The following is a 15,319-nucleotide window of genomic DNA, read 5'->3' as shown; positions in this document are numbered from 1 at the left end:
ATACCAAGACACAGCAGGCAAAGTTTTATTAGAAGTCTAAAAAGATAGAGAAAAGACGTCTGTCATTGTGGGTTCTGCTGAGTCTGGAAGATAAAGACTGAAGGATCGTGGGCTGCTGGAGAGTACTGAGACTTCGGGGAATTCTATCTGTGCATGTGTTGTCAACTCATTGTCGTTTTTGTCAAGAGGAAGTCTCAAAAACCAGGCTAAAAGCTCCACGTCAAATAATAAAAACACACATGGACGAAAAAACAAGACTGGGATGGAGAGGAGATTAATATTCAATCTGAGAAGCGATATTGGGCAGGAGGATGAGGAAAAGGAGAGGGAAAATAGACATTACACTCAGGATGCTGTTGCTTCCCATGATTTAAAAATGACAACAGCCAGTATGGACAGTGTTGGAAGATTAACTGGAAAAGACAACATGACTCGGGGGTAAGGGGGCACAGTGACCCTCGTTATATTTGCTGCTTGATAAATTATTGTAGATCAACTCAAGTGTCCGTCATGAACGACATCAGGCCATCGGTGGTGTCCTCTGCTAGAGTTTGAGTTCTCCTTACACCAAACTGGACTGTATTTAACTTCTGCCATCGCTCTGCACTGCTCCATCTTTTGGTAAAACTAGCATAAAGAACATAATGCCTCTTCTGAAAATGTCAGTGACAGATTATAAAAATACGTTTTAGCTCTAAATACTTTACAGAGTCATCTTGCATGTGCAGCCACATCGCTAAGGAAAATCTGGAAAAGATGCCCAACACATTTCTACTCATCCACTGAATAAGCTTTATCTACCTTGGCACATGACCTTCAAAGACGTAGGTCTTGTTGTCCCAGTCATCAGGGTCAGGAGAGTAGACCTTTCCGAGCACTGTGGTTGGCATGCGACCTGAAAAAGAGAGTGCATCAGTATATGAGCTAACTCTAACAGCAGACATTAGATATGGGATCTGAAGTGATGTTCTGTAATATTTCATCTGCACATGACACGAGCATGTATGTGTGGGGTGCATATGCTATATATGTAATAGCATTAAAATAAAACAAACAAAATAAAAATAGATGAAAAATGAAATGTTCATCCTCCAGGATCCATTTATTATTTCCTCTCAGCAGAACCAAGATGTGAGTCTGCAGGTGATCTAAACGGGGAAAATGAATTACCAAATATGATGTTCGAATGCACAAAAACTATATCCCGGTTGAAAGAACTAAACTATGTGAGAATGATTCAGAGCCTTCAAAACGAAAAGCAGACTCTCACATGATGAATTTCAGCCTGTTGTTTGTCTTCGCCAAAGCTTCTAAGGTAAGAGGTGGACAATGCTGAGACAGTTTCCCATTCATGGCAAGTATTTTATATGAAAGTAAATAAACAATAGATATGTATTTTGGCTGTCAGCAGAGGTAGGAAGAGATTTTGTTGGAGCTTTTTTCTTCTACTTGCAGAATTGGCTCTCAGACTAAAATCATACACATATGTGACCTTTCCTGGATGAGTCACACCACTACAGCTGGGGAAAAAACTGGGGAACAAAAAGCAGAATAGTTAACTTGCTTACTTGCTGGCTAAATTTTAAAACCCTTTAAAGCAGTGGTTCTCAAACTGGGGGTCGGGACCCCCATGTGGGTCGTAAGATAATTTCAGGGGCTCACCAGATAATTGTAAAAAATATATAGTCTACATTTATCAAATAAATGTGGGATATTTACCAGGGCTGTCAAAATTAAAACACTGATGAAGAGATAAATCTTTGATATTAGCACCTTAATTTTTAACACATTAACTCATAAAAAACAAAGTTATTGAACATGCCATATTTAAAATCTGAATTTGACATTACTGCCGTGAGAGAAGCTGATTTTGGGCATGTAGGTACCTTGTCACAGTGGTGAGTCACCAAAAACCACTTTATCTCCCTTATTTATGAAGTTTCTGACTCTGCAGGAAGACCCATTTGACACATCACATTTAATGATTACTTTGTTGCCTGGGGATGGGGGTCGCATTCACCAACCTATGTTATCTTGGGGGTCGTGGTTCAAAAAGTTTCAAAACAACTGGTTTAAAGGATCATAAACTCAGTAGCAAAAGTCATCGGCTAACTTTTTCCTTTACATGGGACAACTGTTGACACCAGGTAATTCTCCAGATCACGACACATCATAAAAAGTCTCTTCCCTTCTCCCCCTGGTCACCACCTTTTTGACCTTCTGCCCTCTCAGTGTGTGGTACTGGTCCAAAAACAGACTTGATCATTTTCTTCTTTGAAGCCACCCAAACTCTCAACAAACAGTGATTTGTAAACACCTCTGGCTTACAAGGGTGATTTTTTTTCCAATATTCTTTTCTAATTATTGTGCAATATTCATATTATGTGTGCAATACAGTATTTTCTGATCTGTGCAATATCTCTTCTAGTGTCTGCAATATTTCTCTGTGCAAATGATTTTCTGCCACCTTAATTCACCCTGCATTGTTCTGCTTTGTACAGCACTAATGGTTATGGCTGAAATAGTGCATATATGTGTTGTTAATGTCTATGAGAGAGCTCCACATTTAGACTGTATCACAGGGATCTTATGAATACTGATCAGAAAATGATGTTGGCTTTTTATAACTCAACAGAGACCCAGCCCCAAACATGCAACGGACTGAAGGTGCTTAAACGCCCTGCGATTACCTGCGTGATTGTGTAGTTTGCCTTTGTGACCCTGTATAAAATGATGTTTGTGTTTTAATCCGAGCATGATTGATGATAAGGAACCAAGTGGTTGAAACCTTCCAGTGTGGTGATTAAAATGCTCTGTTGATCGTTTTAATCACCTCTGTGACTGTTGATGAAAACCTGCTTCTCTCCCGCCACGTGTGCGTGATCATTTTGGTCCCCGATGGTCACAGTCAGGGTGCTGGTCACCGTTTTGGCTGGATGGCCGCTGTCACTCATAACAATAGGAAGAAGAAACTCTTTCTGACGCTCACGATCAAATGTCCTCAGAGCGGTTAATGTTGCTGTGCCGTTTAGATTGTCCTGCAGGTAGAAATCATTGCTGTGGCGATACTCTGGAGGTACGGTGAAGTGAAAGGGCGGCCCATTTTCTGGAGAGTCCGGATCCACGGCTCGGAGGAGGGTCGATGTTTGGTTCAACCTTACTATCTAAACAGAGAAGGGAGCCGGAGCATGATTTTATTTTACTTATTTTATCCATACCACCACTGATCAATAACTCTACAAAGTACATGAGATCAAACTAAGTCAAGCCTACCTGAGGACCAGCCACATTCTCAAAGACTACTGGGGAGTACGCTGCCTCAAACTCTGGTCCGTTATCGTTCACATCCAACAGAGGCAGCTGAACCGTAGCGCTGCCTGTTAGAGGTGGAACCCCATGATCAGCTGCTATGACAACCAAGTGATGCTGCTGTGTTTTCTCTCGATCCAGCGGCTGGGCCACTGAGAGTACACCAGACTGGTCGATTATGAACAGACCGTCGGGATCCGACTCCTCTGATAGGCTGTAGGTGATGTCACGGTTCTGGCCAGAATCTGAGTCGCTGGCCACTAAATGTGCCACACTGGTCCCCACGCTGATGTCCTCAGGGAGTGGCGCAAGAGACAGAAAATGTGGAATAAAGACTGGAGCGTGATCGTTATAGTCCTCCACCTCCACCACACAGTGCAGAAGGCTTGAGAAGTCCAGGTCTTCCACCTGAAACACGAAGCAAATAGTCTCAGATCACAGAGGAGGACAGCGGACTGGTGAATATGTGGCGAGGCTGGACTAGAGTCACTTATGTCACTTTATTTGAATTATTTCCTCTTTTTATTTACAAACACATTTCAAAGACAGGCACCTCCACCGAGTAAAACAAATATTTTATCTGATTGAAAAACTGGGCCGTTCAGTTTTGCTGAGGAAAACAGGGTTTGTTTGTTTTTTATAGGTGCTTTAAAATGAACATATTCAAATGTTTCAATAATAATAAAACCTGTCAAAGAAAATTAAAATATTCATATTTTCATATAAAATATTTTCAATATTTCAACTGGAGGCACTCTAGCACAGCTCCTCTGGCTTCCATCAGTCTTGACCCTGATTTTTCTCCATATCTCCTTGAACCACTGCAGCCCTCACAAACATGGAATTTAATAACACGGATAGGAGAGATAAAAAAAAAAAAAAAAAAAAAAGACACACAGGCCAAATGAAGCATGGTAGAAGCTTCCATTTACCTTCAGTGTGAGGTTGAACCTTTGCTCGCTGTGCCGTTCATAGTCCAGACGTTTCTTCAGCCTCAGGACGCCACGCTGCTCCTGTTTGTGACTGACCATAAAAAACTTCTGCTCTTGGTCTCCAGCCACAACACTAAAGGTCAGCTGGGCATTTTCTCCAGTGTCCTGGTCCTCTGCGGTCAGCTCCAGGACCTATGGTGTGTTTTGGACAATGGCATGACATTCAGTGTAAGACTTGGTGGGGGTAGTCTCCAGAGTTAGAAATAGAAAAGCCTGAATAGATGGAGCAGAAATTGTGTAATTTAAATCTATAATATCTAGTTTTGTACTATTCTAGGCCAAACAGATCCAGAGAGTCTCAGCACACCAAGTTGTTAACAGCAAACATATTAAAGTATGGCCCAGTTGCACAACCAGCAGTCAAACAGTAACAGGGGTGTCCAAATATCCAGTGAAACATGTATCAACTGGCTAATTGATAACTGCATATTACTGATAAGTTGGTTGAATTCTCATAATCTGTTTTAACTGGCATCTTAGACTGGTCCTGTAGACCTGGCAGAATGAGTCTGTGGAGTTAAGATGTATAAATCAAGCCACTTTATCCTGATAACTTAATTTTATGTTTCTAAGAATTGAGGCCAAGATACTATCAGAACTATGGAAGATCAAGTTCATGTATCAACAGATTTTTTTATTTCTCTTAAATTGTAAAAAGCGTGTTTGGGAAGCATGCCACGTTTTTACAGACACCTTCACCTCAATAAAAATCTTGGGCGGATGAAGGAGGAGTCACAGTGATTGGACTCTCCCATCATCAAGGCAAGTGGTGGAAAATTAATACAACTCCTAGTAGAAATACAGATGGTTTTAAATATGCTTACAAATGTAGCATGTTCAGGACACAGTAAATACATCGTCCAGGTGTATTTTAGAGAAAAGTGATAAAAACTGCTGAGAGCTTAAGGGTTGGTATCCATCATTCAAATGAAGTGAAATTTTAATGTGTTGCAGATTTATGTTGATGCAATACTCTGTCAATTTCATAGCACAGGTGCCACAATCATATGTAGTTCAGTTTATTCATTCATTTTCTATATTGCTTATTCCATTTCAGAGTCTCAGGGAAGCTGGAGCCTATCCCAGCACTTAGCAGGCAAGATACATCCTGGACAGGTCGGCAGTCCATCGCAGAGTCACCAATTAACCTAGCATGCATGTCTTTATATGGTGGGAGGAGACCAGACTACCTGGAGAGAACCAACGCATACACGGGGACAACATGCAAACTCTGCACAGAAAGGCCACTGTTCAAACCCCTTCCCCCTCAGCTGAGGTGCTTGAACCAGTGACCTTCTTGCAGTGCGACCACCCACACCACCGTGCATCCCTAGTTGAATTTATCTAAATAAATGAATAAATGCAGTTAAATTCACACAGTAAGTTTATATAATAAGAATTCATTTAAATAATATTTGACTTTAAATAAGTCAAATGCTCCTTTTCAGAAGATATCTATTTAAATACATTTTTATCCACAACCTAATTTGTGTAAATGATTTGAAGCGTTTTAATTGGTTAACTACATTGTTTCTGTGAAATAATCTCATTTTGGACAGTGAACCCATCCTGACCCACCTCTGCATTGGGCTCTGCGTTCTCAGAGATTCTTGCCAGGCAGGAGTGATCAATGAATCTCGGTGCATGGTCATTCACATCTTTGATCTGAATGGTTGCCGTCCCAGTTCCGGTCATCCCTCCTCCATCTCTGGCCTCCACAACCAGAAGATATGACTCAACCTGTTCTCTGTCCAGACCACTCATGCCAACAGTGATGGTCCCTGTGCTGGAATTAATAATGAACATTTCTGAGAAGGTGGGCACACCTCCCGCCTCAGCGTTAGCAGCATCTAAGCTGCCCACAATCCTGTAGGAGAGAACGGCGTTCTGTCCCACAGCTGAGTCGTCCAGGTCAGTCGCTGTCATCTCCATAACAGATGTCCCCATTACTGAGTTCTCTGCTACTTCTCCGTGGCAGCTGAGGGCGCAGGTGAAGACAGGCGCATTGTCATTGATGTCCCACACATTGATGATGACATCTGTGAAGCCTGTCAGACCTTCACCGCCCTCGTCTGTAGCCAGGACGACGAAGCGCCAAACGGCGCGCTCCTCGCGGTCCAGAGTCCGCTGGGCGTAGATCTTGCCCGTGACCTCATCAATTATGAATTCACTTTCTGCACCCTGTCCATGGAGAGAGTAACGCAGGGCCTCCTGGTCAGCATCCTTATCTGGATCGGATGCGGTTACCTGCGTCACAGGGAAAGATATATCACTGAATACTGAAACGTTGCCGAGTATTCGACTATTCAACAAGTACTCAACAGCTTATTAGTGCAGTTATAAATCGCTGTAGGTAAAATCTGACTGAGATCAGGTTGTCATCGCTAACCTTCACCCCATCTGTAAGAGTTCCTACTGTGTGTCTGCCCTTTCATAGACAATTACACCCAGTCAAGGCACCAACACTTCAACTCGACCTATAACTGCAGTGTGACATTGGAAAGAAATACATTTTTGTTCCTTTAAAGAGTAAAAAATGTGCTCTTAGAAACAGAAGTACTGAATATGAATAATTCAGAACACAGTCAACACAACCCATTCTTTATGCTGTGCCGTTACCTTCAAATGTAGATAAGCTAACACATATAAATAATAGAAAATAAATTTAAGGAAATAGGAAAAACACCAGATTGAGGGTTTTAACTCAGGCTCTTGAAAAACCCTCTGCAGTAATGCCCGTCAACAGGCGAAGATTTTTTTTCTTCCAGTGCAGTTTGAAACAAGGAGACCACATAAAGCAGTTTCCCAAATGGGGCACGTGGGGACACTCCAGGAGGAGCTTAAAATAGAAAAAAGGCACAATTAGAGTCCTTGTAAATTTAGAACATTCCTGTGATATTAATTAAATATATATTGTTGTTTATGAACTTGTTGCAGTTGAAGTTGTTTATGTTTTTCTTTAGAAAGGAATTTATTGAATTCAACACAAGACTTGATGCGTAAACCCTCCACCACGTCCCTGGAGTCTTCGTCTGTGGGGTCTTTGCTCGTAGCTAACACCATGAAGGAGAAAAACTAAAACATGTGTCTTTGCACGATGGCAGTTAGTTGCAGGATAAATAAAATGTCAACAGACCTAGCTGAACAAGTTGCTGGGAAAAAATTTGTTCTATTGAAAAAAAGAAAAAAACAAAAGCACTGATCAATCGATCAATCAAACTTTATTTATAAAGCACTTTTCACTCAAGGAAATTGCCTTACAAAGTGCTGATAGTGACGATATCTACAAATACATCCCGTCATTGTAAAGTTTACAGGAGAGAGCAGTTAAGAAAAGGTTTCCCATGAATTTCGTTGTGGATTATTTACTTTCAACATGTTTGAAATATTTTCTTTGAAAATTATTGAAATTTGAAATGTCTTAAATTTTAATAAATCAGTCAGAAATGGCATCTTCATTTCCAGTCAAAAAAAGCTTTACATTGGCTAGGTGGTTCTTGGCTGAAAAACGTTTGATAAATCAAACTGGCATTATTATGAAACATTTGTTAAATAGCTCCTCCTTGATAGCGCCTTAAAACTTTGGACTTGACTCACATTCACCACATGAACCCTATAAACAGCTATGAAAATATCTGAAACATGCATCATCATAAAAGAGGGGAAGCCTTGCTGAGAAGATCATAATCTATTTAAGAAGAGGTGGAATAAAAAAACTCGATTGCAAAAACCCCTCCTCTGCTGCTGAATACCAAATGGATCGTACCTGCAACACAAACACCGGCGAACCATCAAGCTCCTCTGTCACGCTGCCGTAGTACTCGTTAACGGTGAACACCGGAGCCTCATCGTTCTTGTTAACCACGTTTACCGTCACTGTCGTGTAATCTTCCCACTTCCCATCTGAGGCCAGGACGTGAAGCTTGTACCTGAGTAGTATCAGCCACAGATTTGTGAGAAGCATTTTCAAACTATACATTCCTCTCTCACATCATCATGTGCTGGTGTTTGGTTAGAAGCCTTTAGTATCAGAATTTAACACACTGGGTACCAGTTTAGGAATCGTTTAAACACAGGAAGTATTAATGTATGTGATGATCTTGCTGGAGGATGATATTCAACAATTACTGGTGGACTGGTGGTGAGTGAGTAAGTCTAAAGACTTATTTCTTTACTTGTTGTTCGTTTATGGCCCTTTTCCACTATTACCCACTTGGCCCAGCCCGACACCACCCCTCCCGATTTGCTGAAGATGCTGGGCTGGGCAGAAAATAAGAGTCACTTTTGGCCAAATTTAAAGTCATGGGATAAGTCACGAGAGTGACACCTGATCCCGCCATCTTTGAAACCCCAAAGCTGCGACTGTGGATAACAACACTGGCAGCAGCGGCAGTTCGCCGATCCTGAGTGTTGTGTCCTGCAGCAAACAGCCTCCTCTAGCTTTGCTCAAACCATTTTGTTATTGTGAGCTTCAAACCAAGGAGCAATTAAATCACCGGCAAGACATCCTCCATTGTTGTTCTGTATGTATCACAAACAAATGATACCTACTAGCCGCCTTGCTAATACGATCCACCCACACTGAAAGCGGCCTTCTGTTGTAATAGAAACAACTGAAAACGGAGTGGTGTGGTGTCGGCTGAATTAAGGTAAGTGGGTGCTAGTGGGTGTTAGGATACAATGTCTAAAACATATAAACATGCAGTATAATGTTAAACTCTTTAGGTTAATGGGAATGTAATAGAATCCTCAAAGGTGACTTCCCTGGAGTAAGTACCTACCTTTTGTTCTGTTCATAGTCCAAAGCCTGGGCTATAAAGATGGTTCCCACCTCAGGCTCTACATCAAACACTCCTCCTGTGTTTCCTGATGTGATCTGGTAGCGCAGTTTGGCATTTCCACCTGCAGAGAGAGAACCTGAGTTACCGGCAGAGCAGGCTACATTCACATACATCTTTCTATTTACTTGCGGTGAACACAAAGTTAAATTCATGTTTTTGTACATTAAATAACTATATTTTGAGGCTTTTAACAACAGGCTGTTTCTATGTTCACATCTGTGGTTACCAAGTATGAGAACAGAATGGAAATCTTAGGAGAAACGTGTTTAAAACCTAATACAGGGCTCCTGATTAATTTTGCAGCAGCATGACAAATGTATATATAATATAATCTCTCCAGTGTGTTCTGGATTTGTCACAAGGCCTTCTAGCAGTGGGACATCTCAGAAACACCGCCCTTAGAAAGCATCCAGAAGGCATCAAACCAAATGCCCGAACCATCTCAGGAGAGGCGACTCTTCTCTGAACCCTTGTTCGATGACTGAGATCCTCAGCTATACCTGCAAGTGAGCCAGCTACTCTTCACAGGAAGCTCATTTTACCTGCTTTTGTTCTCAATCTTATTCTTTTAGTCACTACTCACAGGCCAGGACGATAACTGTGCACTAAAATGTAGTTTGATTGGCAAACTGACAGCTTCCCCTTCTTGCTAATTCAGTCTTCACCACAACAGCGTTCTATGACATCTGTATAACTTCAGATGTTGCCCTGCCGTGCCAGTCAATCTCCTGCTTGGTTGTACCCCAGCTCATCAACAAGATGCCAGCGTACTTAAACTCCTTCAGCTGAGACAGTGCCTCCTGTTGCACTGACATTTTGTTTAGTGGGGAAGTGGAGAAAGGCTGTGTAACTACTCCTGGCAAAAGGACAGAACATGTAAGAGACACACTTAGATCAGCAGAAGCAACACAAGTTATTAGTTGAAGTCTCATGGTGTTTTCTTTCTAGGACAGCATCACACAGGTTAACTGTTATTCTCCCTTTTCTGACAGTAGACCACAGGCTCTGACCTGGGGCTTCATGCTATGCTAGAAGCATCCCTAATGCCTGCTCGAGGCCTCCACTAGATAAACTAAACCACATCATCCTCAACAAGCAAAGAAGGAAGCATTTTGCTTTTCTGATAATAAATAGGTAAATGATAAAAAAGTAAATAAGTATGGGAAGGGGATCCATACTTATTTTACATTTTTTGGCCCTTGAAATTTGACTAGAAAGTCTGTCCATGAAAGTTGTGAACAGAATTTGAAATGAGGAGCAGGCGCTGGTGAAATCCAGCTTGCACCAGACTTCTGAACCAAACTCACGCCAGGGCCCGATAATCCATTCTCCTCAAGTCTCACTATGAATATCCACCTGACCGTGGTGGAGGGGTCTGAATCCCCCACCAATGCCAAGAGCTATGTTGTCTAGAAATTTGAAGATTCCAGCCAGGTCATAGATCCTGAGGCCCCACCCTGGAGCCAAGGTTAGTGGAGAGGGTTATCAATGAGGAAACTGGTGGTTCGACCCTAGCTCATGGGGTCTTGCCCATAAGCTGCACATGGAGACACCCTCCTGTGAACTCCTGCAGAGGAGATGTAAGATTCTGGTATAATATAGATTGAGGAGGTCTAGCAGAGGTGGTGGCGGTCAGATTATCAGGGCAAGTCGGGAAGTTTTTGTACATCTGTTCAAAAACAAAAACAAACAAAAAAAAAATAAGACAAGATTGTAAAAATAAAGAAATAAAGCTAAAGTGTTGGAATCAAGTGGATTTAAACAGTCTCCATTAATTTTATTGAGATGTTTTTAGGTTATGCACTTCAAAAGTCAAAATATCTTTCTATTCAAGATAAGCAGCTTCAATGAGCTTTCAATGAAAATGGGTAAAAAGTTAACCTCTAAAACAGAATACTTTCTTTAGTCTTATTGACAAGACTGAAATCTTAATAAATAAATGTGGTTTGATTGGATACAGCTGTTTTCGGGTACAATTATGGATTGTATAAAAATGAATCAGTTATAAATGTAAGTCTAATATATTACTTATTTTACAACAAAAAACTGTTTAATATGAATCAAATAATACTTAAAATAAATGTATGACAGATATATGAAAATGGAACAGAAATACTTTTCATAGAACAACACTGAAGCGATCCAGCCCTTTTAGCTGTCAAATGTGAACAATGGAGGCATCCGAGGTATTGTTTGGAGTGCACGATTATTTCAAAACCAGAGAAGTGACACATATAAATTAATATAATTATTGTTGTTATCTGTGTTTTCCATGAACTCTGTACTGAATGTCACCTGAGGCTTTAACAGATTATAATAAATGCCTTATGAATTTAGATTAGTGCTCAGTGTGAATAGGAATAAACAAAACTCACCAAAGGCATTGACATGTGGAAAGTGCAAGGTCTTGGAATCTGAAGCCGGTAAATACTTTATTTGGAGCTGTTTCACGTCAGTATTTCAACACTTCACTTTGGATCCCACCCATCTACTAAAAGGTTCTTTTGAATTGAACATGAATAGCATCAACATAAAATGCTGTGAGATTGAACAGATATTGTGCAGCGGAGAATAAAACCCATGGAAGTGAATAAGATGAGCCCCTTTCATATCAGTTAGAAGTGCTGGGGAGACAGTCAGCGTATTAGCGGAGGAATGCAGACAGAATTCTTGCAGAAATATTTATATTGACACAGAGGCATGCAGATATTCATGTATACACATGAATCATTCATAAGTTTCTTGCACAATATATGTGCAAAAACAGCTTTAAAGATAACTGAAAAAGATAAAACTTCCTCTACAATGTTATACAGCTAGTAATACGTCATTAATTGTCCTGGAAACAAAATAGACAGAAACGAAAAGAAACAAAATTTTAAAAACAGAAATCCAACATTATTTTTTACTGATGATTTATGATAAAATCAGTTCATGCAATCTTTATTTTTGTTGTTTGGCTCTGAAATCGTCCTTCTTCTCATCTCCAAAGTTCTCTCCCAAACTCACTTTCTAATCTCTTAATTTTTTGCCTTTGCGAAGCACTTTTAATAATCTATTAGATGCTGATCAACAAAATGCTCCCCTCAATGCAATTTCTAGTAAAGCCAAGGTCTGCATCTCAATCACCACCGCGTTCACCAAGCCCAACGTTATTATGAAAGGGAAAGGAGAAGCCTCTGAAGACATGATGGGATTCACATCTTATTAACAAGATGAAAGTCAAGGAAGGAGAGGGGAGAACGCTCTAATCCACATCGTTTTGTACCGTCTGTTTTCATTTTAAATGAGACATTAGGGACTACATACGATTGCATCCCCTATTTTTACTCTCATTCTCTTCTGTTTCCCCCTTTTTTTCTAGTTGTCTGAATCTCTTAAGTAGTTAGAAAAATCCCAAAAGAAACACAAACAGGCAGTAATGCAGAAGTTTAAATAAACAAACAAATTAAGTCAAATGTAATGTTTTTCCCAGCTGTACCACGTTTAATATTCATTCACCTCCCTGGGTACTGTACTAAAACTGGATAATCCTGAGAACATTTCATACAATTTCTAGCTGGTATTTTGGAGAAAGACCTTTTTCCACTTTATTGTCAACTTGCTGTGATCTGAGTTTCTAAACAGGTAAACCATCTTCCTGTCCTTCATCCTCATTAGTGAGTCTACATGTTAAATCTGACAATATTTCTAAGTGGAATTAATCAGAATAACTCAACTACTGTATGTGATGTGTACATCACATCAGGGCTTCAGTGGATATTTTCCACTTCTCTCTAACTTTAGATTTGCTTTTCCTCTACATTTATTCAACAGCATTTGACACAAACTGTTCATGTTTTCTATAAGGAAAACATGAGCTGGTGGAAAAGAAAGGAAATCTATGAAGACTGTGTGTTTTATAGCAGTGAACACATTACAAGTCCTATTAACATGATGGAGGAAGGTTTACTCTGCTGGTGTGTACCCACCACTGACTTTAGTCCAATTCAGTTTAACCTTCAACTTTACTTTTATCAAACATTTATAATAGAAAAGAAACCCAGAGTGCTCCACAGAGCAGAAACAATATTCAAAAGAAATAATAAACCCCCAAAACATAAAAATAGCTGCACTTATAAAAGCTATATGAAAATTCAAAGCTCTGTTTTGACAGCAGGATTCCAGCTGCTGTGCTTGAATGGATACAGACTGAGACCTTTGAGGCCTTTTAATCCAAACAAATAACTTTTCCAAAAACCCAACATTTTATTTGAACTGAAAACAAAGAAATCAAACCCACAAAGTCTGAAGGAGGCATCAGGCTCACATTTCATTTTTGTATGGGGAAAATGCTTGCAACAAAGCGGATCACCTTCTGGATGAACCGTGCTCCCTCTGAGCAGTCAGGACATTTTATCACCTGCTATTACACAAAGTCAAATGTTTGTATTTTGACTGTGTCATGACACTGGAGCTACAGAGTTAAACTGTTCAGAAAAACCTGGACTTCCTTTTTATGGCCACTATGTTCACCTAAAGTGTCAGTTCAGATATATATATATCTATATATATATATATATATATTAACTACAACCACTGAATCTGTCCATTTTAAATGTTTGTGGTAAATAGCTCCTTATTGCTGGGAATCTACTAAGCAGTAACACATCTAAAGGGTAAAAGGTTTAAACTTTGTTTCAGTCTACAGATACGTGTCTCAAAGCTTTACATAAATGCAAGTGGCAAATCAACCCTGATCCACTTTCAGACACCTTTCATGCAAGAATAGAAACTCTGACTTTTTCTCCACAGATTCGCTCTCTGAAGAATCATTTTAGAGGTGCAGCAAGAGAATTTCTCTGATGTCAGTTTCTCTGTCTTCCTAACACACACTCAAACACACAGACATGACATTTCTCCACTGCTAAATAAGAATATGACACACAGCATTTTGTAATACACAATCAGGGGTATAATTACAAAGCCAATTTCAGTCACACCTTCTTTGGAAATAATTAGAAAAACCACACTTTGGATCTCTGACTGCTGTTTGTCATCATTTGATCTAAATCTATTGACTTCATCTTTAAAAGCGATGATTAAGAGTGCAGCTCCAAACTTCAGATGCTGCAGTGACAGTTTAATGGTGTAAGATGACAATATAAAAACACAGGAAGATAAAAACTGACATATAGTGTGTAACTGGATAGACATACTGATATTCAGAGTCTTCTTTACATATTTTCAAATACTCAAGTGGACTTTCCGAACATCAAACAAACAACACAGAAAACTAAAAGTCAGTCTTCTAAGTTTTTGTTCTGATTTGAGGGAGTTACAAAGAAACAGCTGAAGAACAAAGGAGCTTTTCAAAGTTTAAATTTGTCTTTCTATGAGGTGTGAAATGCGTTAGCTGGCCAGACATCTCCTAATCGGGATATTACTGTGAACTTGATGACTCGTGTTATAACCTGAACCTAAAAGGATTTTTTCTTGTGACAACCCAGATTAATTCACCTATGTGGTGACAACGCCTTTTTTCTTGAAGTCTTATCAGTTTTCGTGCTCTACATGATGACAACCTCCAATAACACATCTCGGAGAAGTTGGACCAGGGCAACAAAAGACTGGAAAAGTAATTAGAACAAATCAAAACAACTAGAGGAGCATTTCACAACTAATAAGGTTAATTGGCAACAGGTCAGCAACATGACTGGGTATAAAAGGAGCATTTCAGAGAGGAAGAGTCTCATGGATATAAAGATGGACAGCGGGTCACAAATCTGATACAAACGGCATCTAAAAATATTTTCCAATTTCATAAAAAAAAGGCAACTTACCGTTAATTTGAGAAGAGTTTGAGGATCCATTTCAGAATGTTTTTTATGTTCTATTAATGTTCTATTGGGAATGAAATATGAGTTCATGAAATTTCAAAACCATTGTTTTAATCTGCTGCACAGTGGTGTGGTGGTTAGCACCACAGCCTCATAGCAAGAAGGTCACTGGCTCGAGCCTCGGCTGGGGGGGAGGTTTAAACAGTGGGCTTTCTATGATCTGTGGCTTTTCTCCGGGTACACTGGCTACCTCCCACAGTCCAAAGACATGCTAAATGGTTAAATGGTGTTTGTGTCTCTATGTTGGCCCTGTGATGGAATGGTGACCTGTCCAGGGTGTACCTGCCTCTCACCTGCT

General features: G+C 40.1%; 1 protein-coding gene across 1 annotated transcript in view; it reads right to left on the bottom strand.

Annotated features, from left to right (window-relative positions):
* The window catches only part of si:ch211-186j3.6 (neural-cadherin), a 384,844-nt gene that overhangs the window by 159,499 nt on the left and 210,026 nt on the right, over positions 1–15,319 (bottom strand). The window contains exons 17-23 of the mRNA XM_041985518.1: positions 9,083–9,203; positions 8,068–8,230; positions 5,880–6,548; positions 4,242–4,433; positions 3,274–3,717; positions 2,834–3,164; positions 802–895 (exon numbers count right to left, since the gene is read on the bottom strand). Of these exons, the coding sequence (XP_041841452.1) occupies positions 802–895; positions 2,834–3,164; positions 3,274–3,717; positions 4,242–4,433; positions 5,880–6,548; positions 8,068–8,230; positions 9,083–9,203 (2,014 nt within the window). The remainder of the gene's footprint in view (positions 1–801; positions 896–2,833; positions 3,165–3,273; positions 3,718–4,241; positions 4,434–5,879; positions 6,549–8,067; positions 8,231–9,082; positions 9,204–15,319) is intronic.

This window comes from Melanotaenia boesemani, chromosome 1 (assembly GCF_017639745.1).
Source record: "Melanotaenia boesemani isolate fMelBoe1 chromosome 1, fMelBoe1.pri, whole genome shotgun sequence".
NCBI classification, from domain to species: domain Eukaryota; kingdom Metazoa; phylum Chordata; class Actinopteri; order Atheriniformes; family Melanotaeniidae; genus Melanotaenia; species Melanotaenia boesemani.
The sequence above is the reverse complement of the archived record's forward strand: the minus strand, read 5'-3'. Positions and strand labels throughout refer to the sequence as shown.